We start from the raw sequence: 27,343 nt of genomic DNA on the forward strand, positions 1-27,343 counted from the left end.
CCTACTACACGTGACTTAAGCCATCTTTTTCAGCTGGTTTGGAGATAGGTCCAAACAAAGAAGGGCAACAACATCCTTCTGCCTCTTGAAAGCACCAGCACCTTCTCCTACCTTGCTTTTCGTTTTTGGTCTAGTTATTTAGATACTTAAACMGCAGCTCCCCTCTGAGTCCTCACTTCTGTTTTTCTGTTCACCAAGGTGCTTTTTGGACAGCTTTTGAGCGCTTCTGTTAGAGCTGTGCTTGGCTTCAAAGGGGTTCCCTCCTCCTGTTTGCTTGGCAGCACCTTCAGTAGGTGAGAAGCTGCTCTGGAAACTGCGGACTAGGCTGCCTGGTGAGATATTTAAAGGTGCTGAACTGTTAATGTTAAGAGGGTGCCTGACATATTAAGCTTGTTAAAGCTTGTGCTGATAGGCATTGCTCTCTCTTWCTCAGAAGTTCTCTCCATCCTTTTCTAAAGCATAAACTAATTGCAAATATCAACCCCAAAGCCCTCCCCTAACTCCCCACGCACCCTTTGCAGCACCGAGCGTGGTGGCACCGAGCCGCCTGTGTCCGTGGAGGGCTCCGTGCACAGGCCCTGCGAGCGAAGAGGAGCTAAACGGSGGGTGGTGGCGGTGGCGGCGCGGCGGCCTGGGCGCCCGCAGCCGAGCAGAGCTTCAGCTGYGCCCGCATCGTCTGGATGCACTCGGACTTCAGCACCAGGATTTCCTCCAGCTTGGCCACGAAGCTCTGGAAGTCCTGGGGAGAAAAGCAGAAGGGAAGTGTGGAGACGGGCAGCACAGTCCGTGTACTGCAGCAGCACCCAAGTGAACGTTTTCTAACATACAGTGCAACAGGCTTGCTCAGTGTTTCCTTATTGAAGTCCCRATTCAAACACTGCAAAGTTCAGTGCCCCTCATTGCTGACCTTAATTTGTTCCTGTAGTTGCTGGTTGCTTTGGGGTTTTTGTTTTTCCTTTAGCTGTCTAATACACTGGCTTAGAAAAAAAAAAAAAAGGAATTAAAAGGAATGAGTCCTGCCCTCGCCCTTCCACACAGGTTATCTTTCAGAGGGTTCGATACTGATACTAGTCAGCTGAGGTGAGGTTCCATGCACCTCAGAAAGCTGGTAGAAGTTGGTCCTCAGAAGGACCAATGCACTGAATCTGCTTTCGCCCATGTGCCTGGCACCTCCCTGGCACTGCAKCTGCAATCGTGAAGATGAGCAATGACCAGACGGGCAAATGCCCCCRACCCTGGGCAAGGGTGGCTTTACAGCAGGTCGGCGAGCAAGCCCAGCTCCTGCGTGAGAAAGAGCAGTGATGGGTGGCCCAGAGCGCAGTACAACCTGCTGCAGAGCGAGACAAAGGATCTGTAACGGCACCTGGTGCTGCCACAGAGGCGGCTGTTTTTGGGCAAGGCTCRTGTCAGTGGGGAGCGTCCGAAACGGGAGGTGTCAGCCAGGAACAGGGACGTCAGCGGCTGCTGCGTGACACGGTCCCGCAGCCACGAGCGCTGCAACAAGGCCAACCCGKCCGCCCTGGCTTATTTTTCTTAAGCACTTTAAATACTGCGTGTTTCAGTACGTGCTCACGTGCCGGGTCTCGGCAGGAGTCTCGCTGTGGCCCACACTTCCTGGCCCTGAAAGTCCAAGCTAATGCCCTTGGCCAAGGAGGGACCCTGCTGTGCGGATGAGCCCAGGCAAAGGCTGTTCCCACACCTCAGGGACGCTGGCAAGAACAGGCCCTCCTGCAAGCCCCCAGACGACTGCTGCTTTGGGCAAGTAAAGGGATTTGGGGGGTGCTGAGGCAAAAGGGCTGTCTCTGTCGAACAACGTAATTACGAACAACCTGGAGTAATTTAAAGGAAAAAAAGAAAAAGATAGCTTTGTATCATCTTGATCCCTGCTGCGAATCTAAGGCAGCCGATGCCGAGGTGCCCCTTCCCGGCTGCTCCGCGGCGCTGCCAGCTGCACTCGCAGCACCTTTGCCCCACGGCGGCCGCCACTCRGGGTGCCGGCAGCAGGAGGCCCCCCGGCCCGCGCCGCCCGCTTGAGGCTGCGCTAGGAACACACAGGGCTTGCGGTAACGCAGCTGGGACTGGGCTGCAGCGAGGGGCGCGGGAGGACGGGGCCGGGGCTGTCGCGGGGCCGTGGCGGTGCCCTGGGCCAAGGTGTGAGGCTTCTTGTCACACGCGGGGCCAAGCGCCCACCAGGGAGCAGGAGAAATCACAGAGCAGCAGCTGAAGAGAGGCCAGAGGCCCTGACCTGCCTGGGAGCAGCGGCCTGGCGGGTGCCTGTCTTTACAGTCAAGCCTTTACTGTGGCAATCCAGGATAGGGCATAAGCTGAGAGCCCCTTGAGTGGCAGAAGAAATTAAGAGCCCCGAAGGAGGCAGTAATCGGGGTGCTCAGAGCCAAGGAGTGAGCAGCCGTGCTGAGCAGGGGCCGGCCCTGCTGCAGGGTGCGGAGCAAGGGACTCCCAGAAGTGACGACGTGGCACTGCATCACCAGCTGTGATGTGCCCGTGTGGTGTTTGGTGGGAGTGCAGCTTGGTCCCGCCTGCAAGGGGAAAAGGCTCTGTGCGGAGAGGAGCCCTCTCTGCTACGGGCTCGTACCACGTGGCAAGACAGGGAGAGCTGCCCTTGCAGGGACAAGGTGCTCAGGGTTGTCCCACCAGCCTCCCCCACGACCTGGCCGAGTGGAGACAGGACGGGTGTGAAAACGAGCAGCCTCCTGGGACGCCAGGAGGCACCACGGGAGGAGCACGAGGCTGTCCCTAATTCCCAAGAAGTAATTTCTGCAGGTTCAATGGGCACTGAAATCACCCTGGGAAGCACTTACCATTGCTGCCACCTGATTTATCAGGCACTCCTCCTTCGAGCACAAGGCTGCCATTTCATCCAGCTGCTGCCGATGGGCTCGAATCACAGCCTGTCTGATGAACACACAGTTCAGCTTTGGTTACCCAGCTGCTGCTCTGCCTCTAATGACCACCAAGTCCCTGCAGCCGGGCCCTGGTGCACATGTATGGACACACCACACACACACACACAGAGGCACAGACAGACACAGTAGCTCTTGATGAGCAGTTTGGACAGATTTCGGGCACTTTCCATCTTAAAGGAAGCCAGTTCTGAGAACTGCAGCTTGTGTTGTGTTATTCATTCCTCCAACGCTACCCAAGGAAGCGCTAATGGAGTAATTGGCTTCCTGGGAGATTTTAAGATGCACTAAATAACAGTCAATCACATATTTACATAAGATAATGACTATTAATTATCTGTAATGTTATTAAATAATTATTTCATAGATTATTTGACTTCCTACCGGTTTTAAAGTACATAAAAGTGTGAGATACAAATAAAGACAGTTGCACCACACTCGTGTCTGGATTTTCTAAGCTCCATGTCAAACTACAGTGAGCAGCAAGACTTACTGGGCCTTTTCCAGGGCTTCCCTCTGCTGCTTCCCCATCTCTGGTGCAGCGCTGGGGGAGATGATGCTGGGCAGACCTGAGGGGCTGTTTGCATTTGCTGGTGGCTTAATCTCTTTGGCAGCTGATTCTGAATCTGTTAAAGTCTCTTTTGTAAAAATACTCTGCATCCACTTGTCCTTAAGCAGCCCCATTTCCTCGCTCCTGAGAGAAGACCTGGCTGTGTCTTCAGAAGGACCCACATCCAGGTTCCCCTGCCCTGGCCTGGGCTGCAGCAGCCGGATGCCTTCTTCCGAGCGTGGCTGGGCTGCGCAATCCGTATCTCTCCCGCTGGGAAAGCCCGGCGTACCTGGAAAATATCCCCCTTCAGGAATATCYGCATGGATTTCCTGAGCCACGGGTTCACCGCCGTGCCCTTCATCTGGATTGGATTCTCCCAGATTATCAGCAATGTCTCTAACCTCAGCATGGCACTGTCTCCTATCTGCGTGTCCTTTGCAGGCCGCGCTGCGGAGCAGGAAGCCGCCCTCCCGCTCTGCTGGGGGGTCCCTGCATTCAGCTGCCGGTGCTGCCGCTACGGCTTCACTCCCAACAAACAAACTGTGCAGAGCTCCTTCATTTGAYGACCCCGAGGCCAGAAGGCAGCAGCAGGGCCTCACACGGCAGCCCGCGGGTGAAACCCACTTGTCCCCTGCTGGTGGACAACGCTGCGAGCCGCAGCTCCTGGCAGCACGGCGCGTTAGCTCCCCGAGCTCCAACATGCTGTCTGTGAGAGCCCTGCTTCTGGTGCACTGCCAGGCCTGCTCCTCGGCTCTCCGCCGGGCACCACGGATGCTCCTCTCCACCGCCTGCTTCTCGTGGGGAGACTTCTCTCGGCTGGAAGAGCCGCTCTCGGTCTCGGTTGCTTCCTCATGGTCAAGAGGGGACATTGTGAGAGGAGCTGCTGCCTCAGAAGTCGACTCTGAGCAAGTGCTGGCAGCTCCACATTGGCCAGCCCCGTTTTTGCGAGTTCTCCATTTCATGTCTCCTGCAAGAGCAGCCTGTCTCTCCAAGGTGGGTTCTTCCTTCTGCTTATGTAGGAGGTTGATCTCTCGGTGCTCTGGAGTCCCTGATTTCGATAGGGGAGAAACACATGGGTTTGGAGCCTCCTTTTCTGGAGTCAAGGGAGTTTCATGGGAATAAAGGAGATATTTGGGGTTGGGTTTGTGCTGTTTCAGATCACCTGGGAAATCTTTGGTGTTTCTGCAGCTACAAGCAAGATCATCTTGCAAGCAGAGAGGTTTTTCTGCAGTATTGCTCGGAGAGGACTCAAGAGTTAGGTCAAAGCTCCAATCTGATGGAGTTTTGCATACACCTGTATTTTTAATAGATTCTTCTGCCTTTGTGAAGCCTCTGCTACAATCCCAGCTGTCATCTAGCTCATGCTCTTGCATGGGAAATGAATATTTAAATAACAAATCCTGCTTCTTTTGGTCTTTCTGCGCTTCCTCAGTTCCTTGTTCTCTTTGATGAAGGAAAAATGAATGTTGGCTGCACTCACTGGGGCTTCTTCTTTTTGTGCCCTTTTGACTGCAGACAGGTGAGAAAGAGTCTTCACTGAAGTCGCTGTCATCCAGCTCTTCCAGCTGCATCCCCTCTTTGCTCTGGGCTTCCGTGGGGGTAAAGTTCAGCTCCTGCAGCACTTGAATCTCCTGGGGCTTGTACTGAGTTAAAAACCTCTCAAGAGGCTGGTAGGTCAGTTTTTGCTGTAGAATAGGTGGCTGCTGAAACTGCTGGTGATAAAGGCGTAAATGCTCCTCCCTTTCCTTCTGGAAGGGAGAAAGGCTTGTCCAGCTTTCCACACACCTTTTGGCAAAGGCATTTCCCCACTCCTGACTGCCATCAGAAGGCTGATTTCCATCCCCATAGGAAAAATCTTCTCTAGAAGCGAGCTGCTTCTGCACAGGTTGCACTGTCTGGACTTTCAGGGATTGCCCAGGGGATTTCTCTTGCAGGTTCTTGTCCCTTTGGCCACTCTCTTTTGCCTCGGTCAGGGCAGTATTTTTGATGATCAAATCCTTTGCAACGTGGTTCTTCTCAGAGTGGGGAGACAGATCATCCAACTTCTTCCTCAGGGGCTGCCCCACACGCAGGACTCCCTTCACTGGGCTGGCGTGGTGGAACCACGGGGAGCTGGGGCTTGCTCTGCAGCCATGTCCCTTGTTGACAGCCCTGGGGGTGGAGGTGAAAGGGACAGCGGGTGGCTGGAGTGCTGAAGGACACGGCTTCGTTCTCATGGCACCTGGAGGATGCTGGAGGCCCAGCTTCACTTTCTTTGGAGAGCTCTTTTCCCCAGGGGGCAAAGAGGGAGCGTTTTGGATGCGTTTTGGYGATGCACTTCCAGCCACCCGACGTCTGCTGGTGACAGGGGTGGAACACTTGATCCCTTTCTTCAGCTCTTTAACCCTGAAAATGAGGCTGGTTTAGATGTCATTCTCCCAGAGAAGCAGCGGTGCCTTCAGAACAAAGTAATACTTGGACATATTATGGCTAAAAACTTCATCGAACAGCATAATTTATGTTTAAACTATTGGTAACCCTAGCAGGCATCCACAACACCTGTACCAAAATGCCTGAGTTTCTAGAGAGGTCTACACAGCATTTTCAAGTGCTTCCTTGAGCAATGCACAGAAGGAGGGCGAGGGGCTTTAGCAGAGCTACAGTAGGAAGCTCAAACAAAACTCTGAGCACCGAGGGTAGCAATGCAGAGCTACAGAGAGCCCAGTGATCCCTTCATCACTGAAAGCTGCCACCTGAGAGCGGAGTTTCAAGACCTGCAGCATTTTATGACATAATGTAAGAGCGGGACAGGTAGGGATGTTCATTGCAGGAACAGGAAAGGATGTTTGTTGCATTTCTTGCTTAACTCATCATTTCCCATACAATCAAGGGAAAATATAGGATCAAACACATTGCACATTATGTTTTTCTTGCTGTTTTCCACCTTAGCAAGTTTGAAGCACATCACCCACCTGTCAGCATACCGCAGAGTGTTCAGGGTGTGCTCTGTAGCTATGTGGCTAGGTGATACATTGGCTATCATACATGTTTTGGAATTGCCAATGAAAGAATCCTTTAAGACCTTGGAGTGGGAGGAAAAAAAAAGTTTAAGATTCTTAGTAATTCATATATTTATTTTCAAACAAGAAAGGATAAAAATTCAGAGCTCACAGGATTAAGATTTGCAGTTTAAAGAATTTTTGAGGGGGCTCCTGTGTAGTAGACTCCCTTGTCCACACCATTTTGCACAAAATAGGTGGTAAAGTGATTTTATTCTGCTTAGACCTTAAAGTTAACCACTTTACCTTGTGCTTCCCATGAATTAACGGTGTGCACAGGGGCAGTTTACCATGATTCAAGTGCTGCACAGTTACTGTCTCTTTTTATGGAGTCCACGTGTCTCAGTTTGCCTTGTAATTCTTTGTTTACAATTTAAAACAAACACAAGTGTTAATCAGTGCTCCGAACAAGCCCTTGCACCAGGTGCCACAAGGCTGCCCATATGTTCTGAGGAATAAAGCATATGCCACAACTAGAGCGGAGAAATGTTGATCAAAACTCCCCTGCCTGTTACTGCACAGAGGATGCAAAATTGACGGCAGAGTGGGTGGGGATGGAGGGTAACCCTTTTGAGTCTGGTTTTGCAGATGTTCACAGCAGGAATATCTGCTGACAGCTGGACCACAGGGCTGTTTATGCAAAAAAATCAGAGGACTAAGAGGATTCAAGCATGAAGCTTGGGAGTTAGTGCACTTCTGCAAAGCTGGTACCTTTTTTCCCCGTGATGGTCCTCTGGATTGATTATGTTTCTTGCTGGGAGTTGGCCTTAACGCTGTGATTACCTTTAATATTTGGGAAAGTCATTAATTTCTGTGTTTTTCAAAGGCTTAATCACAGTTATCGAACCTTATCTTTTGCCCGATGCCCTCCTCAGGGCAATACCTACACTGCTGCCTCCTTGCTGGCTTTACCTGAGTTAGTTTGCTCTGCCGGAACGGCGTGTGGGCATGTTCCTGATCCAGCGCCCGGATGCATTCCTTGAGCTACCAACACAAGAGGGGGAGAAACACATCAATTATGAGCTGCAACCCAATTTCCCCACAACTAAGCTACAAAATCCGCTGCTTTYCTTATGTGCCTTTGGCTCCCAGCACGGGACGTCGCTCCCAGGGGGAACCTCCCTCACAGCCACAGCAGGGAAAGGGAAGCTGTGGGTAGCTCAGGAATCAAGAGCAGGGTGGCTGCACTCACAAGGAGCAAGGGGCAGCACAGAGCACAGGCAGCCCAGCGCGTTGTCTTTATGGGATATGCAAAATGTGTTCAGCAAACACACGGCTTCACACTGCTGTGGACTCGCAGCTGCCACAGGTAACTAGCCTGAAGCCAAATCAGGTGGGGCTGGGCTATGCAGGCCTGTGCATCCTTAGGATGCTGCAGGCTGTGAATGCACAACTGAGCTTTTGGAGCTCCTCTAAAAGGCTTCTTCTAGAAGTTGTTTTTCCTCTTCTGAAAAGGGAAAAGAACCCACCCTGGGCAGCAGCAGTGCAAGTTCCTTATGCCACTCGGGCAGTTATCTTCAGCCCAAAGTGGCCCAAGCAGCTAAGGGCACGTTCCTCCCCACACAGCTCCCGTGTGCACAGTGCACTTGCTGCCTTAGGAGGAGGCTGATCCCAAGCCTGTCCCTCTGGGCAGGAGCAGCGTCTCRGGCCTAACCAGAGGTGAAAGCTTTGACTAGCAGCCAAACGATGAGATGCAAGGGGAGCTGGATTCAAGCCCACAATCAAACCCGTGCTCAGAAGGTAGTRTAGAGGTAGCCTGTCTCTCTAACCAAGTATTTCCCCATGCCTTTTGGGTGGCTAATAAGAGCTACAMACAAAAAACTGGAAGTGAAGCAACAGACTACCCAGGGAGTGGAGATACAGCCACAGCACCCCCAGTACAACCAACAGGGCATGAGGAGCTGGCTGCAACCAAGCCCTTCACAAAACACATCTGGTCTCTCCTCCTTAATAACCATCACTAGAAGTAGTTCATAGAGAAACACCTCTTGATTTATGACTAGCCTAGAGAAAATGACATTTTCAGATTAAAATATATGTCCTCTTGGTTATGGAACAAGCACAAGAGCATCACACTCCATATCAAGCTTGGATGCTCTCTAAAATTGGTAGAAGTGTGTACAGCCATGAGGCAAATCATTATAAAAGCAAATACTGAGGGAAAATAAGCAGATCACAGTATTGTCAGGGTGACATTAGCATGAAGCAACCTTTCTACATCTAAAAGAATAACACCCACTTAAAATTATATATATTTCTCACGTTTAGTGCATATTCTTACAAAGCACAGCTCTGGCAACAAGTGCAAGATCATCAAACTATTTTAATATTTGATACTGCTTTTTATAGCTGCAGTATCTGAATACCTTCTACTTGAAGGTATTCATACATTCATTCATACACGAACTTCATACATTTTAAGGCCAGAAAGGAACATTACGATCATCAGTCAATAGAGCTGAGTTTTTACCGACTGCAGATCACGTAGACTTACTCAAAGATGGATTTTTCTAGTTAATTGCTATTAATTTCTAATTAATTGCTATTGGTAGATTGCCAGGTCTTTACTCAGCTTCACACAACAGCAGTTAACACACACATTTAAAACCAGTTCTTTCTAAAACAGTTTTACAAACCTATGCCAAGCCTCAGTCCCCAGGAATCATCTCTGCATACAGAGATAAACTGGGTCGCACTGTAGCTGTGAGGGTCACACAGAAAAGCAACAGACTCCAAGTCAATCGTGACTCCGCTGCCACTCACTCACCAACCAGTACTCAAGAAAGTGAGAAGCACATAAATATATTTCCTTTACATCTCTCTCCCAGTATGGATGCTATTATTCCCCACTTGGAAAGGCTCTGTGCAAAATAACATTTTCGATTCTCAGAGCAGAACAAGCCACATCCAATTTACAGCACACTCCCAGCATAAACAGCTGAGGGCTGCATAAAGTCACTTCTGTGCTGTTCATTCACACTCTCTGATTGCTTAACACCTTCCTTGTCTGGGGAAGCCCTCACTTCATCAGTGAGCTGCATTCATTTGAATTAAAGGGCTTGTAAAGCCTGCTGCACAATTTCTATTAGTGGCACTTCTGCTTCATCTTAAATGGCATTTCTCTGCTGCTTGTCCCCCTCTGTGCACACTTACAGAAGACAGTTACATCAAGAATGCCTTCCTTTCTACTCACACGTGAACTCCTATATCCTATGCTCTTGAGTATTGCTTTCTTCCTGATTTATTAAAGAAGTCCGGGTTCAAGGAATAAAAATAAGCAGCAGAAACAGATGCTTTTTTAGGAAACAAATATGGCAATTTTAAGCTAATAATCTCTATAGGAAGGACATCAAATTTCTATATAAAATAAAAGACACCTATAATAGTACACTTAAAATTTTCTATGTTACGTTTACCTGTCTGGCTTTAAGAATCCCATAAAATCTTTTTCTTCTAAAATGTCTTTTAGTCTTGAAAGTTAAGCTGGGAACACTTAAATTTAAAAATTAAGTGCCAAGTGCCAATTTCTACTTGTTCCCCTCTGTGGGAATCACACATGTGCTATTCTGTGGTTTCTTTTCAAATTAAAACCCACACTAAAAATTAATTACAAAACCTTCCCCAGGCAAGCTAGTAGCTTACTGCTAAAAGGCTTTGGTTTATTTCTGCTCCTTCCATTTTTGTTTGTCGATCTGAGTCTCTAGCATCAGCTGCCCTTTCACTGCCAGCCAAATCAATGAAGGATATCCTAGAAAAAAAGCAAATTYGCATTTATCTTAGGGATTTGTTTTCTCATTTAAACAGAACAAAACATGACATCATAAAATTGATTAGCAATAACTACCACCGAACAAGGAAAAATATGCACTGTGAATATCTGAGACATCAAAATAAGCATGGAAGCAGCTACAGGAACAGGGTCAGAGTGTTCTGGCATTGACACAGTCACAACAGGCTAATTGCACTCAGCAAGAGTGCTTCATAGTTGTAGGGTACAGCTATTTAAAGTGTAAAGCACACATCTCTCTAGAAAAGTACTGTACCTTGTAGCTTCCTAAGAACACAATTAAAGAAATCGTAAACTTTTTGAGTCTCCTTCCAGGTAAAACAGACACCTGCCTAGGTTCAATGGGAATTCAGGGCAATATGTACAGAATTTTTCTGTATTATAAATAATACACTGAGCTTTCACTGCTCCTGTTCCTTTCCGTCCTCAAATCTCTTCTAGACCTTCCCATGCCCCCTAGAGCTCTGGATGCCAGGTACTCTGCTGAACGTTGCACTCCATCTTCTCCTTTGCCCTTCTTCATATACTAGAGGAGACTTGACTTCTATGACAGGTATATTTTGGAATCCTTTCCACTCTCCAGTTCCTCTTCTCTTTCAATAACAAAAAATAGCACATATGCCACACCTACACAACCACATACACTTCTATCTCCCAGCCTGCCTGCTCTGTCTTTGCCTTGCTCCAACATTTGCYTCTCTCCACTATCTGATGCTCTAACATTTTGCCTTGTATTTATAAGATGATCCTGGGGAGCAAGACTGCATCTTATTTGTTGGGAGGGCAAGTCAGCACAGTTTTGGACACTCAGTAATATAAACGTCTAGGCACCTTTAATCAACTTATTTCTTGGGGTTGTTTAGTCTGGAGAAAAGATGACTGAGAAAAGACAGAATTACAGTCTTTAATTATGTAGAATGACTGCCAAAAGTAGTAGTAAAGTGCTTTTTTTTTTTTTTTTTTTTTTTTTGTACAAGACTGCAGCAGATAGCACCAGAGCTATCAGAGCTATCAGAGATGTTTAGGTGAGTCACAAGGAATCATCTGACTAAAGGGAGACTTCTACACCTCCCTCTGGGCTAGGTGCTCCATGCTTACTTTATAGATCAAAGAAAAGTGCTTTCCAGAGGCAATTCCATCTGATCTRCTTTAAATGACCCTGCAGAATGGGATGAAGCAGATGCCAGAAATGGCTCTTCCTTTTCAGTAACTTCAGAAGTGATGAACTCGCATGCAGAGGGGACCTCTGCAGACATCTACCTTTGGCCAGATTAATGCCAGAAAGGAAAAGCTTTCCAGCACTGAGGATGAAGGCATGGAATTGATTGTCTCAAGAGGGCAGTAAAACTCCCTCAGTGCAAATCTTTAAGTTTAACAAATATTTGCCAGAAATGGCTTAAGGTCTCTTCCTGGGAGCAGAATCAGGGTTATGAAACTTCTCAAAGCCCCTTTGAACCCTGTCTTCTGGTTTAACTAGCAGTTGCCCACAAACTCAGTATSTCTTCTCAGTTTGTCCCCTGGATGTCCCCAAGATGGATTTCCTCATCAGATGGTGGTGGAACAGATCAGCAGGTGTGGCCAACCTTGATAGATGGTGCAGTTCTGTTTCTAATCTTACCTTCCAAAGGTCCTGTTGGCTGGGTCTTTAATTTGGATCTGGATGATAGCATGAGATCGAGAGGAATCAGAGTTTACTCCAGTGGCTCCTGTGCTACGTTCCTTCCCTCCCTTCAAAATCACCTGGAAACAAGGGGAAACAAAAAAAAAAAAAAAAAAAAAAAAAAAAAACACACACCACAGTAAATTGTACATAAAAACACAATCTCTGAAGAAAAGATCCCATTCTCTTCAGTTTAGGTTACATTCAAAGGAACACTTCATTACAGCCCTGAAATTTTGGTGCAGGACAGCTGGTAAGATAGATTGAATCCCTTCCAATGTTTCTTTCAGAACTTTGTATGTGGATTTGCTTGTGGTGCCACTACAGAGTTCCGAGACTATTGCAGGCATTTGATCTGATTTGCARAATATCTAGATTATAAAAAGAAAGGAAGTAGATTGCAGAGATAACCTCAGACTGAGTATTTGTTGTGGTGGGATTTTTTTGTAGTTTAATTTCACATTCTTATGTTGCAGACTGGTACCGCTAGCCAGAAAATCAAGAGGTTTACACTATAACAAGACACGAAGTGCCAAAACATTTCTCTGCAACCAAAAGCAGTAATGCCAGAGCATGCAGCAGAGCTAAAGCATCAACTATATTCAGGGTCAGCAACAAAGCAAGAAAACAAAGGGCAGAGGCACGTCAGAAGGGCAACAACATCTTCAAGATAAAATTTCAGCCAATTCTCCTTTGCAAAATTTTAAAGACTATTACAGGCTTTGTTGCAATAACTACAGCACGACACTCATACAATAGAGCCATTAACTTGGCTTCTGGTAGCAAGAACAAATTAAAATATGAATTTAGCTAAATCAATACGGTTTCCGTTGACAGATGCACATCACTCTTGCCTTTCAGTGGCTGTTGAGCCCTTATCCAGCAACAAAACAAATTGTTGCAGCAACTGAGCATTATATCAGTGCTAAATGCACAGAAAATTTCTGAACCAAAGGCAACAATGAATTCAATTCAATGACTATTGAATAACAGAAAACATATTCAAGGCTCTTCCCATTTATCTATTGCAGGCTGTTCAAAAGCTCTGAGTCAAGCTAGTGACACTTCTGTTTTCAAAAGACCCTGTGGACAAAATGAGTTTTGCTAAGATACCTGTGAGAATAAAGTCATTTAATAGCTCTTCTATGTGTGGAATGTGATAATACAGAGGAACCTTTTAATCACCCATATAGCAGATTTACAATCTAATTTGCAGAAGCATCACCAGCGTGTCCTGAAGCTTGGAGTTAATGAGAGGATAAAGAATAAAATTAAATGGACTATAAGTGGGCAACACTAATTTTAATGAGTCAATTACACTATTAGGCACTTTTAATTTACAATTCCTTACTGAGAAAGGAATTAAAATATGCAAAGTCAAGAAAAATGGAAGGCAGATTTAACTAGCTTTCTTAGAAAAGGACAGAGCAGAAAATCAGCTAATGCTCTTGGAGAGCTCAGCCAAGCAGAGCAGGCAGATTGAAGCCCTGCTTGTGCTGAACATCAGCTACTGTTTAAAGACTGTAATTTTACAAGGCTATTATCGTGTACCATTGTTTAAGTAAAGTCTCAATTCTAAATCAACTCAATATCTCAATCCTAAGTATTTTATAATTTCTAGCTTTATTAATTTTCACATACCCTGTCACATACCCTTTATAGAGAAAACATAAACTGACAGAAGCCAAGGAAATCTCATCGGAGAAAAATATGGATCTATCTAACAAAAAAATAAACTCAGTTCTCTGCTGAGGTTGCCTCAGAGTCTTCAACAGGAACATACACATACAGCAGTCAACAAATATCAGGCTTCTCTGCAAATGGCTCATCTCACAAATTGGTAAATTGAGATGKGGAAGACAAAATAAGCCCCAACATAGAGGTTACCTCTAACAGCAGGTCTACAGAGTCCACCTGGACCTCTCGCAGCCCGACTATCTGGACRACATGCTTGCTGTCTTCTCTTGCAAAAAGTCTGAAAGGGAAACAAGGTTTGCAAAAAGAAAACTCTGAAATCTCAACGAGCAGCAAAGGAAACACACGTCAGTGCTATAGCACTACGTGCAATATATGTTGAGGCTACCGATTAGCGGAGACATAACGAGGTCTTTCACTTATGTTCAGAGCCTAAGAGCTATTTCATGTTTAACATGTAGTATTCATATCTCACTCTTTTTAAAGAGTTATTAGCAATGCATTTCTGCTAAAATAGTGAGCAGTAATATAATGAAGCAGACAAGTAAATGATAATGTTTATACTTTAGAGACTCTGTCCCTCTTTGAACTGCATTTCAGGCCTTTTCTAGGAAGTTCAGCCTGTGTAACTTATGCTCTGTTGAAGTTTTCAAGATTTTTGCATGGCATTAAGCTTATAGAGTACAGAGCAATTCTGCTATGAATCACACAGAAATTGAATGTTATAAATGCTGGGCATGRAGAACATAGCCAGGACATCTGTGGTGGAGAAAGTTTAATCTCTGACTAAGAGGATCCTCAGAGAGGGYAGTGACAAGCGCCCAAGCCCCATTTGTGCAGAGGAGGGACACCCAGAGGCTGTGTTCAAGCACAGGGAAGGCAGGGACCACACAGCAGCGGTCAACAGAAGGACTTCTGGCAACAGGAAGGCTCCTTCTCTGCATGCAGATGTTTTGCTGTTCCCTCATGCACAGTGGACTGTAAGCAAAGCAGTGTGAATTCCTATCTCAGACAGGGCCCTCATTTTTACGTGTCTTTTAGCCCCATAAAAATAACACAAACCACAAGTCCCTAACAGTATTTGGTGCCAGATTTTGCTGTCCTCTCACTGACTCACTCCCAGAAACAACCCTAAATAAATATGTAAAATTGATTACAAATGGTAATACATTAAAYGCAATTGCCCAAATTAATAACAAAGTGATTTATAAGCAGCTACCCATCAACTCATAACCCTAGTTTTACAGCAATATGTCTCTTTACTTAAATACCTCTTCCTTCCATTTAGCAGGTCATATAGCTGTCCACAGTAGATCTCATAAAAACTGATTAAGACAAGGAGGTCCTTCCTTGACTGTGGAGCTTCCAGCTGCCTGAAGATGTCCTTGGCAGCCAAGGCGTAGAGGCCTGGGTTCCGGTGAGTACCTATCATAGTGTAGGTCTTGCCAGCACCAGTCTGTCCGTATGCAAAGCAGGTTGCATTGCCTCTGGAATGACAAATGGTATTTTTAGTGCCGCGTTGTATTCATGTCGATTAAAAGGGATTCTGCAATGCAAATACATAAACCCTCAGCTATGAGGCTCAGTTTGCATCTCCATCTGGGAAACTGCAAAACTCTTCACAGCGATTCCCGAGCACATCCCGTGGAGAGCTGGCATGTCACAGAGTGCTGGATCTCCTCCTTCTTTCCTGATGCCAAAAATGCCTTTACAGAAGCTCACACATTAATATTTTTCCAACTGTTCAGATGTTACAGAGATATTGCAGGATTGTGAATGAGAATCCTTTTGATTCTGAATCACAGCAAAAAATGCCCGTGACAGAAGTGTGAAACAGCTATAAGTCAGGTTCTGTATTAACACAGTATTCTCCAAAATTATAGCCCAAGCACAGTAAATGACTGAGCAAAGTTAGTTTATCACAAGCTGCAGCCCTGCATGCAGCTAAGTCGATCTGGCAACTTGTTGCTGCCCAGGGGAAGGTTTTGCCCTTCCATTCCTCTGCTGTTAGTTGTGTGACCTACAGCATCCTCTGTGCTCGTTCTGACGTTGGATTTTATGTTACTGAAATGACATAAAGCTTCCCATTTTTTTCTCAGATTATTTTTCTGCTATTTCAGTGGAGTAAAGAAACTCTTGTGGGATCACAAAACATGTCAAAACTGGCTTCATTTTACCCATGGGAGTGGTTAGGTAGAGGGAAAGGAAGGTGATCATTCCCTTCCAGTGTCAGAGAGCTGTCAGGTACCCTCACTTCAGCTCTGAGGGGACCTAAAACACTGCTTCAGTTTATTCCAGGTTATGGCATCTTTTTTGTCATGTCACTTTAATGTTATAAGAATGATGCAAATAAAATATCAAGCAGGTCTCGGGTTATGGCTCTGCAGCCTTGCAAATCCCTCAAGGGGAAGCTGAGAAAAAACAGCAGCCTTGCTGTAATGTGAATCGCTGTCTTTAGTGATTCTTATAGAGCAGGCAAAAAGCCTTATTCTCCCTCTTCCATTTGTCTTTCCTCAAGAGCATGATGCTGTGTTTCTCTGCTGATGATACGTAGAGAATTATAGTAACACAAAACTCATTTTTTCAGTGCTCAGCACGGACATGTCATTCTTGCCTTTAAAGATTCAAAATATAATTATATTCAAGCTGGTTACATTGCATGAAAATAAGATTATCTATGTACAGTCACCATCAATTTGCCGTTAATCAGGAAGCATGTAATTACAATTAACCCTCTAAAAATAGAAATCAATAAAATCAAAATAAACCACAAGCTTCTTGCAGTTTCTATTTCCATGTGAACTGTACAAGTGCAGGCAAAACTACCTCACAATCACCTTGTGAAAGAGCTAATATTATTTCTCTACAGAGGAGTAAATCAAGGCATTAGACAGTTTGTTCTATGCCACACAAAAGTCTTAGTTAGCGCAGAACTTAGACTCCAGGAATCCTGACACCTCTTTTGTTTTGTTTTGTTTTCTTCTAGATAGGCCATCCTGTCTCCTTGGTATAGCTCCCAATTTCCATTTCTTCCCACTGAATGTGAAGAATTTTTTTCCCTGATTTATTTTGTCAAAATTGCAATCTAAATGGGAAGGAAGAGTCTCCTTCTTTGGAGATCTTTAAAACCCGCTTGGATGCAGCCCTGTGCCACGTGCTCTAGGTGACCCTGCGTGAGCAGGGGGGTTGGACTCGATGACCTCTGAGGTCCCTTCCAACCTTCGACATTCTATGATTCTATGATTCTATGACATGGGAGAAAGGAGAAATGAATGTACTTGCAAAAGATGAAAAGAGTAAAAGGAAAATTAAAACACGACATGAAATTGGAAAACAAAAAGGTAGAAAATAAAAATGTATGCAGTGATGCCCTACCCGTTGAAAATATGCTGAATGAGAGGATGAGCTGTCTTCATATACACATCCTGATTGGTACAGGACTCCCCAAAGACTTCATCAAAATAAAAAACATGCTGAAAAATAAACATGATCTTTACATGAAAAGGCACACGTCTCACTTCCCCTTCACCCACACTGCAAGACAAATTATAAGAGGAGAAGTTATTACACAGATACACAGTATGGATGTGGCCTTCCTGCCATGCCTGCCTGATTGGCCAATGTTGATTTAGAGTAAGATTTCTATTACCAGAACAAAATAAATTAGCAGTTATTTCAGTGCTGGGACACCCTGGTGACAGGCACCACACAAATGCCAAATATAGAGGAGGGAGTGGAGAGGAATGGCTGCATGTATCGCTCTGTAAAAGGTGGTATATGAACCAGGCTGGGGGGAGCTGCAAACTGATTTTTTACTGGATACTCTGAACAGTTGTTCCCGGGACGCATGTTGTAAAAATAACACACTGAGCAGAGAGAGTGGGGCTTGCTGCTCTCTAGAAACTAGTTCTGTCTCTGGTGCTGTCGGTCAAAACTGAGAATTTGAACTATGACAGCACAAGATCCTTGGGATTTAGAAACAAAGGCAAAAGGAGAACTTAATTTTCAGAAGCATTTGAGAATTAGAAAGGGAAGGGGGTGAAGGAACAAGTGATTGATTGGAACAAACTACAGTGTTGAAGTAGCACGAAAAGGGAACTCCTCACTGAAGCACCCTGGGAAGCTTTTAGGGAACTCAGCAGCAGGCAGTTCTACTGCAACAATGGCATTAGGAGAGGGTTTTATTTTGTCATAGGCAAAGCAAGCTGCGAAAGACATGCTTTTGGGGATGTAAAATTCTCAAGTTTTCTGCCACAAGCTGGTACAAATCAGGAGCAATTCAAATATAGTCAAGGTGAGCTGATAGAAGAGCTCACCAACTATCTTATGCAAGAAATACAACTGCCCTTTTCTGTTTCCCCTCAGTGAAATCCCACGGTGACGCCTGTCCGTGTCCATCCTTAGCACAACTTGCTTTATCCCACAATGCAAGGGACTGGCCCATAAACATAAAATGTAAATGCAGCATATTACCTGTAAAATATATTGTGTGAGATCAACTGCCTCCTTCTTCTCATGAAGGAGTAGAGTTTCTTTATTTTTCACTGTGATGATGTTGACCTCCCCACGTCGCTCCTCTCTCAGGCCCAGGGGACGTTTTCGGACACACACTCGGATTTTTTCACTCTCTGTCCACGGAGTTTCCTTCTCAGAGGTGCTCGATCTACAACAACATTGAAGTTTCGTATTTTAAAATGAGGTTACTACACGTTGCAGAATATACATAACTATAACTTGGATTTCTAGCTTTACCAGATAAATGTTTCTGTCATACTTACCCAAAAAAGTCTCATTGTGACATGGTGCAGATTCTGCTGTTTACTTGGTTTTGTTTGTTTTTCTATAAAGACTAATGACTTCTGTGCACTTCATTAAAATAACAGTAATGTTTATACAGTTATGTTCCTGAGCTGGTTGCTGGACTGGCATATCTTCACTTGTCCAGAAACATATGCTCCAAACCGGCAAAACATACAACTTTAAACTTTCTTGCTGAAATTATTCTCAGCAATTATAAGCTCCTTAATTCTGTTAACAGATAAAAGTATGAACAGATCTTGAGAAGAATATTTAGTTGCTTTTCCCCTTATATCGACTTTCATTCATTCAATTATAAGCTGCCAGGCATGTTGCAAGCAGGTGTCTCAGATCAGGAACTCAGACAGACAGTGCTACCCCGTTCTTATTCACTTCAAAGAAAACTTGAAATATCCATCTCTTCATTATCTCCTCTTTGGTCTTCTATCCAGCTTATTCTTTTTAACATAAGATTATGCTCTTTTGGAGAGCAGGCAAAGTTGTGCTCTTGTGTTTTGGCAAGTCTATTTTAGTTCCCTTCCAAACACCTCGGATGCATGAAGTCAATTCTCATTTTATATTAATTGAACTGCTGGGTAAATCATTTTGTGAGGCTGCATAAGGAATATACTTGAATTTACCTGAAATGTACTCATTTCACCTTTCCCTTTTGCAAGCTGTCTTCAACCAAGTAAATAATGGTTTTCTGCCTGGATTTGAATGTCAAATTGTCAGAAACAATTTAATCAAGCCTTGACTTAGCTGAGAGCACCATCTCTGCCATGCTATCCAAATGCCCTTCCCCAATCCCTTAATGATTAAAACCAGACTATTTTACTAACTAGTTTACTGTCTTTAAATATAGACTAGTTGTCTAGTAAATTAAAACAAAAGGATAGTAAATGCACAAGATATTCAATATCCCATTACAACTACAAGCTTGTAATGTCATTGCTGCTGTGCTGCATGAGTCCCCAGGGCACACAATATGCAGGCCCAGATCTCCAGATGTAGTCTTCAAAGAGCTCACAAAATGGATTTTTTTCTTGAATCTGTATTCCCAATAATTTTAGCCTGGTTTTCCTATGCCGATCATGATCAGATCCTGTATTTAGATGGGAACTTCTTTCCCCTGAAAGATCAAGATACTTGAAATAAGATACTTTGGCTCATAAGCCACTATAAGCTGATGGATATCAGTGGCACCAGATGTTGCCAACAAATGATGAGACACTGAAGTTGACTTCTCATTTCACCAGTGGCTGAATTTGGTGACCTACATGGAAAGCTTTGGAGCTTCAGGGAGAAAGGACAGATTTCAAAATTTGGAGAATGGAAAAACTGAAATTGTGGTCATTCTGTTTATGCCAGAAACGGCATAAATTAATTGCAAGCATCTTTTACAGGGGCAGAGTATGTTTGAATTCTTCATGCTGAACTTCAAGTTTCATTTTCTATTAAAAAATAGAAATTACATTTTATGACAAGATGTATTTGTATATTATTAGGGAAAAAACACTCAAGATTGTTAGAAACCTGCTTGGACGGAGGCAGAACATGGGGTTCAGCAGAACCCCAGGTCCTATCTGCTGACATGAAAATCAAGTGATTTGTTGTAGGCAAATGGAAAATACATTTAAACATATTTTAAAAGTTATTTAACCTTTTTTCAGTCTTAAATTGACCCACTACCCAGAGTTACTTGTAGGTGAGACTAGATTTGTCTTAACTAGATTTATCGAATCCCAAGGTGACCTGGGAAGGGATTCCGGGTGGACGGACACTCGCGGGGCAGGAGCCACCAGCCCAAGTGTGGGCAGGCTGGCGCCAAGCCTGGAATGCCGAGCATGTGCTCTGCACTCCAAGTGGGAAAGAGACACTCAGGCATGTCAGGAGGATGCGGGAAGCCCACGGGCTGAACCCCAGTGCTAAGCACAGAGGAATGTGCTCAGAACAAGGGGAGAAAGTGAGAACAATGGAGAGCTTGGCTCTGCTGCAGGAGTCAGCATCCCAAACCCCTCCAGCTGGTCTGTTAGGCTATATTTTATTTTTCACTTTCCAGCCCTGTGCATTCTGCTCTATCTGTTGCACCATGGCTTGGTCTTCAGAGGGGACACCAAATGCACCAAGACGCCAAGCCTATACCTAGGTTAGTGCACTGCTCTGAAAGGCAGGAGTGGCAGGGGTGAAACCTGTCCCGGTTCTAAGCCCTGATCTCTCATTTCACAGCACGTGCTCTAACTGTGAGGCACCCAGCGCTTTCCCACCACGGCAGCAGCATCTGCTCCATCCAGGCTTTGTGCATCCAAGCTCTGATCAACCCTGACTCCACGGATCCTCCCACACTCCATCTTTCCCAGCACCTCACCCAGCTCCTTTGCCTGCAGAAGGTCTTAACCACCCTAAGCCAATCAAAGTTATATTGTGCATTAAAAATGTTCCCAGGTTGATTTTCCAGGGGGTCAGGATAACTGTAGCCCCCCTGTTAGCAATACTGGGAACGGGGTGAATGTTGCAGAGCACGTGCTCAGGGAGCAGCTGCAAAGCTTCCCTCTCACCACTGGCTCTATCCAGTCCCGTTCTATACGTTCTGTTTCTTTTTAAAGCTCTAGTCCAGAAATGTATATACAAATATAACTATCAGGGTATGCATCGTTTTTACTGAGCTTTGCAGATTTACCATCAGCAGGCAACGTTATACTTTGGAAATTAATATTTGGCAAGAAAATCATATGGGGAAAAAAAAAAAGAGAAAAAAAGACTGGCCAAAACATTCTTAGACAAACTTGGAAAGTAGCAGCTGGTGAATTCAACTGATTCTTTCTACTGGAGGTGGAGAGTATGGAGTGTTAAAACATCTCCTCCCTATAAGACCTTATGCATTCTATGCAACCTTAGTAGGGTTACAGTTTGTGTATTTGAAATTGATAAAGACAGAATCTCCTCACCACTGCCAAAATTACTATTTTTGAAGCATTGAAACATTGAAATATGGTAAAATAAAGGGGATGAATTATTACCTGATACAAGAATGAGGTAGTCCATAATTATACCCTGAAATATGAGTTATTCTTTGTATTATGGGGGTTTCAGAATCCCCCAAGAGAGGAGCAATATCATCAGATACTGTAGACTGGTCTAGTTCACTTTTTGTGCATATTCCAGGAGTATTTAGGTCTCTTCTAGTTATTCTAAGGAGCTCTGAATCGTGTGGTGGAATGTGTCCCAGCATTTCCACTAGACTGTCCCTTTCGTCACTGGTACAGAAATCAGATGGCCCATAGGATTCAGGCTCAGAGTCTTTAGCAGCTCCAGCATTTTTCTCAAAGAAGGACTCAAAATGCAGCTGTCTGCGGGGACCAGATCTGGTCGCCTGAGGCTCAACAACAAGGCCACTTGTTTGGAAATCTTGCTTGTTTAAGTCTGCGATATCTTCCTCCTCTTGCATAATTTTGATTATTCTAATGAGCTGAAACAGACGTTTGCGGTCGTTCATGTTGTGGACTCCCAGTTTGGTGTAATCCTTCATGGAAACCTTGGCAAGCTCGTCGATCTTCTGAAGGCCAAAAGCAGCAAAATGGGGATAGTATTTCTCAAGTTCTGCCTCACAAAGGCACTCATAAAGGCACGAGGCCATCTTCAAGCTAAAGTCTACAAGAAATCAAATAAAGGAAATATTAGATTTGTATGAAATATCACGGCTAATAAAGTTATCATTGAAATAACTACACATTTCCCCAAAGGAAACTGCATTTTAAAATGATAGAGAAGTGCACAATACACATTTACTTACTGCAGCTGAGCTCCTACACGTCTGATGTCTACTCGATAAATGCCACAGCTACTGAAACCCTGTCCTTAAGCTACAGAATGTAAAATGCCTAATTTTAGCTAGTCAACTTAATATCAGGGCATGTGGTCTGGTGTGGTTCTGCAGCTATCCCTGCTTAACTAACCAAAGGAAAGGAATTGCACTTGTCCTCAACTCTGATTGAGTTATTAAGACTGTTCCAAGATCTTACAGATGAATTACAGCTAAGTTGTAGTTTTGTGTTTCCCTTAAGTGTGAAATTCTACGGAATTTCATGCATCTTGCGAGCAATTCTAAATGTATGTGACAGAATATCCAAAACATTATGCAAAACCTGAAACACAGGATTTATCTAAATCTATATATACAATTGGGAGTCTGTGTTGTGTTCTTGGGAAGCCCAGAAAACTGACATGCATGACTGAAAAGTTAGTGAAAAAAAATCAACACATCTATTCCCAACAATACATTTTGATGCAGTTTGTAACCAGCTGGATTAATACTGGCAGATATTTTACTTATTCTGTAAAATGGAAAATAAGAAAATAAGGTCATTACATATTACTCCAAGGTTGGTTTTATGTATTAAAGTTATTAAACACACAAGTGGAATTATAACAACAAAGCAATAAAGATTATATCAAAATGCTGTTTGCATAAGATATGAGAGAGGCCAAAAGATGTAGAAGCCAACTAAAACAATTTCATAAGACAGCCTAAGTTGTAAATGGTGGTTAACCATAATAAAATTATGTGAGTCAGCAGCAACAAATTTCAAGACAAAACAGGCGTTATTACAGGCAGACGTTTTGATGCACATTTGATGCCACAGCCTTGAGGTAAAGCCAGAGCTGCTGCTGCTGCTGTGATTATTTTTGAGCAAGGGGAAAACAAAATCCACAATGAGGATGATGAAGCCAAAGATCACAGAGTTTAACCATTACACACATACAAAACCTCTTACAAACATTCACCATTTCCCAAAGTCTTTATCATCTACAATTGCACAAGAGTTTCAGTTTTTATTTAGAGAACAGTTATATTTTTTAAAAAAATGCACCTTAAATAAGGTATCCTGAAAGATAAAACAGGTCCTCTGAAAATATGATTTTTGTGCTGCCGCAGGAAAACTCTTTTGTTTGATAAAAGGGGCAGATTCCTCTCACTCATTCTTGCTCCGTATTCTAGGCTATATTTACGTCCTTGCATAAGCTTCAGTTAAGTACAAACCAATAAAATGTGCAAAATCTAATTCCATGTTAACTTCTACTTGAATGATTATGTTGGGCACAACCTTCTGGAGAGGAAAAAAAAAAAGAAAGAAGAAAAGGGAGAGATTTTTTTCAATGTGTAAGCAACAGACAAGGGTGGAAACAATTAATTACCCACAATTAAATAACCATAAATTACTATGCATTTATTTTTTTAAGGGAAGCTAGGCCTGAAAGTAATAAAAGTACTTTCTCTGCCCCTAGATATAATAAATATTACTGGATCTAAGTGGTTCCAGGAGCTAACTACAGTGTCTCTCCATTTATGGAACACTATTTCACAATCCAGGATAATTTAACATTGGCTGATAAAGGTCTAACAAGTTAATTAACCTTAGGAAAAAACAGACTAAGTCATGATATGTTCCATCGTTTCTGATCATTTTAAAACTCAAGCATAGAGTCTTCTAAAATATTTTGTCTGATTCAAATAAAAGGTAATTCAAGGGAATTCACCTAATATTTTAGACATAAAAAACCCTACCTATACTGCTTCTTGAACAGAAATACAATTCTTCAAAGCAATTAGCTTTGTAAAGAAGCAAGGAATGCATTCAAGAATTCTAAACTGTTAATGCTCATGCCATCTTCTGGCAAAAAGGGGGAAAACTTTTGCTTTTCTGCAATGAGTAACAGCCAGCAGTCTCTCTGCAATGAGTAACAGCCAGAATCTAACCTTGTTTGTTCACGTGAGACTACACTGCTGTCTGGTGCATGAAACCACAGCATTCCTCAAAGTGATTGTTTCATAGCAAAGCCCAAGTCTTGCTTCCAGTAAGACTGGTGACTTCCCTGAAAAATGGACTTTAATTTCTTTAACTTCTTAAAATAGCTGGATCTAACATATGCTTAGGGGAAGAAGGAAGTCAATTTGGAAGCAGAATTTTCTACAACCACCCAATTACAAGGCCAAATTGCCTCCGCCTTAGGAATTTTTCATTGAATCTGTATTGTAACGCAAAGTATAATTTGTTACAGCTCAGTGGTTGATGTTCTCATTTTAACTGGGAGAAGGATTCAGTTTCTCTATGAAATATTCACGTTCCTCTCAAATACAGGACCTGCTTTTGCTCTGATAAGAAGGTGCTGCAGCAGGTTAGTCGTGCAAACAGTGAAACTTGTTAAGACCAAAGCATTTTCCTTAAAAATAAGCAAGATAGCTGGAAGGAGTAACAGGTAGTGATGGTACCCCTAAAGATGAAACACATAAATCTAAATATTGGGATATCTGGATTAGGGATCCATCAGTTGTTGTCTTTATGTGGCAAATTTGAGTTCTCCACAACTTATTTCTTATGCAAAAGAGTCTAGAAAATATCTTAGAAGTCTGCTAGGCTCTGGTAATGAGTAAACATCCATTGGAAACTGCACTGGAATTCAATATAAAGGGACCACTCAAAACACAGATTAATTTCATAGTATGTCATCAGGGAAGAATGGCAAAAGGGTATGTATAGTAGAAACTAGTGGCTATATTTTATATATACTGAAGGGAATAAACTTACCACAAAATTCTGCTCTAGGAGCTAATCTTCCACTTCAAAATGCTTTTAATTATTAATTGGCCCTTACACAGATCTTTTCACTCACAAAGTGCTTTTCAAAGTGCAGAAAAAGCTTTCGAAAAGATGATCCGTGGCTGTAAGTCACTGTGATTATGACTAAATTAGTGACTATACTAGTCACTAATTTCTGCTATAGCAAAAACATCAGTGCACTATTTAATAGCCACCTGCACATCCATGTTACCCCCTACAGCTCACTAACATTTACCGGATGAGACATGATGCAAGATTCACCGTAACGATATTTTAAAGCAGGGAAATGAATTCATGGCAAAATAAAGTGACCTTATGTAGCACTCAAAACCTTAAAATGTCAATTAGTGCAACTAGATCTTCAATACTGCAAATAATCTAGGATTACTATTCTGAATCATAAACTCTGGTCTAATCATCAAGTCATTTTATTAGGAACAATTTTCAAAGGCATTAGACAGAAATAATAATTTTTGAACCTTAGCAGCACTTGATTTTCCCACCTATGACTTTGTTTGGTGTCAAACACTGAAGCACCCTTTGCTTTACAATCACCTCATTAAAATAAAGCTTAAGAACTTCAATTTTTAAACACGTGTAGTGGGTGCTTATGCCTCCTCTCCTGATCACATCTCTATCACAGTGCATTGTACTCCATTACTTGTAGCCACATTACCTCAAACACGTCTGCAGCACAAGCTTTGTGTCAAGGTGTTTGATGTTTTGTGAAGTATAGAAGAATGAAATCAATCCTCCCTGAGAATCCTGCAAAGGGAAGAGAGAGACTTATTAACCCATGTCAATATTTACTCACCTATGTTTTTTATCCCTCTGAATATTAAGCTCATTTTTAACTGCAGTCCATATCCAAGTTTGATTTAGCCTTTCAGAGAGAATGGCTCAATTGCTTTTCTAGGACACCACACAAAATGTTTTACCTCTAATCATTTGGACCCCTCTTCCCTCAAATATAAGGGTATTCCTGGGAATAACTGTAGCTTTATAAGTGTAAAACACTTATAATAAGACATGATCTCTGCTACAAAAGAAAACCACAATTTTAGTTGAAGACCAAATGCAATACATAGTGAGCTATAAAACCAAGTTTGAAACACTGATCAGATCACAGGATTACACTATGCAGCATATGCAAAATATGGATTAAATACCCATGGCTGCTGCAACAAGTGCAGGCCACTTTGAACAAAATTAGCTAGTGACAGACAACCATGTGTAGTATCTGTATAAAAAAAAACAATTGGAAAGGGAAGAATATGCATAATGTTAGCTGATAAATGTTTTATAGCTGGACTGTGTAAAAGAATGCCTCTCCCTTCAGCAGCATTCCTCCTGCCTTTGCTGCTGGTGTGTCCAATGTAGAGCTGAGTACTGGAGTGATGGTTAATCTTGATGCTTTTTGGAACAGACTTAGAAGTCACAAATAAATATTGTGGGGAGGGGTTTTCGATTTTTAAAATAAAGCTGTTGTGGGTGGAGGTTTTGGGGGTTTTTTGAGTGTTTTCATTTTTTTTTAATTTGCAAAGGGCTAGTAATTGCTACAGCCCTTATCCCGCGCTAATGATAGCCCAGTGACCTCAGCAGAGGAGACTCCACGGCCAATACGTGACAGCTGCTCGGAGCAGCTGCATGGAAATGGAAGTGTCCAATATTCAACCACAGCTAGGAAAAATAACCCGAGGGTTATATTAGGATGCCGATTATTTGAAAATTGTGCCCGAGCGCCCCTCGGGAGCAACATTTACCAGACGGCTTTGGGTTTTTATTTAGTTTTGCTCCTGCGCGGGGGCCAACCGCTGCACACCCGGGCAGGCCGCGCTCCCTGCGGCTGCCCCCGTGGCGAGAAACTCACCGGCCCCACAGCGAGAAACTTGGCATTTCCCTGGAAATACTCAGAGAACTAGAAAGGCTCCAGATTCCCGGAGCGATGAGCTTGGTGTCCGTGGTTTTCCCCGCTGGAGGAAGGCTCTGCGTATCACCCGCCGCGGGGATGCTCCGGTCACGCTGCGGGTGGGTAAACCCCGCCACGCGCCGGGCTGTGGCGCCGCGCCCACGCGCGACGCGTCTCTGCCGCTAATAGTGAGCTGCAGGATGAACAAACAGCCGAATGCAGCGCGCAGGCGGCAGCGGGAGCCTCCCCCGCCCGCCTCCCGGGCCGCGCCAAGGCGGCGGCAGCTGCGGGGCGCTGCCGGGGCCCGCACCGCGGCCTCGCCGCCCTTGATCCACCCCCAGCCGCCGCGTCCCGGGTTCACTTCTT

General features: G+C 43.9%; 1 protein-coding gene across 1 annotated transcript; it reads right to left on the bottom strand.

The window, feature by feature from the left end:
- Nucleotides 1-595: 595 nt before the first annotated feature.
- On the bottom strand, nt 596-27,120 carry KIF24 (kinesin family member 24). The gene is made up of 14 exons (XM_026039042.1): nt 26,939-27,120; nt 25,745-25,833; nt 21,469-22,099; nt 18,125-18,314; nt 17,027-17,124; nt 14,923-15,138; nt 13,844-13,931; nt 11,915-12,036; nt 10,152-10,257; nt 7,422-7,493; nt 6,423-6,532; nt 3,415-5,856; nt 2,820-2,913; nt 596-739 (listed from the first exon to the last, which is right to left on the bottom strand). Exons 3-14 carry the CDS (start codon nt 22,083-22,085, stop codon nt 596-598), a joined length of 4,299 nt encoding a protein of 1,432 aa, XP_025894827.1. The 5' UTR covers nt 22,086-22,099; nt 25,745-25,833; nt 26,939-27,120.
- Between the last annotated feature and the right edge of the window lie 223 nt (nt 27,121-27,343).

Source organism: Nothoprocta perdicaria, unplaced genomic scaffold, assembly GCF_003342845.1.
Source record: "Nothoprocta perdicaria isolate Ctin4 unplaced genomic scaffold, notPer1 scaffold_10, whole genome shotgun sequence".
Lineage (NCBI taxonomy): Eukaryota > Metazoa > Chordata > Aves > Tinamiformes > Tinamidae > Nothoprocta > Nothoprocta perdicaria.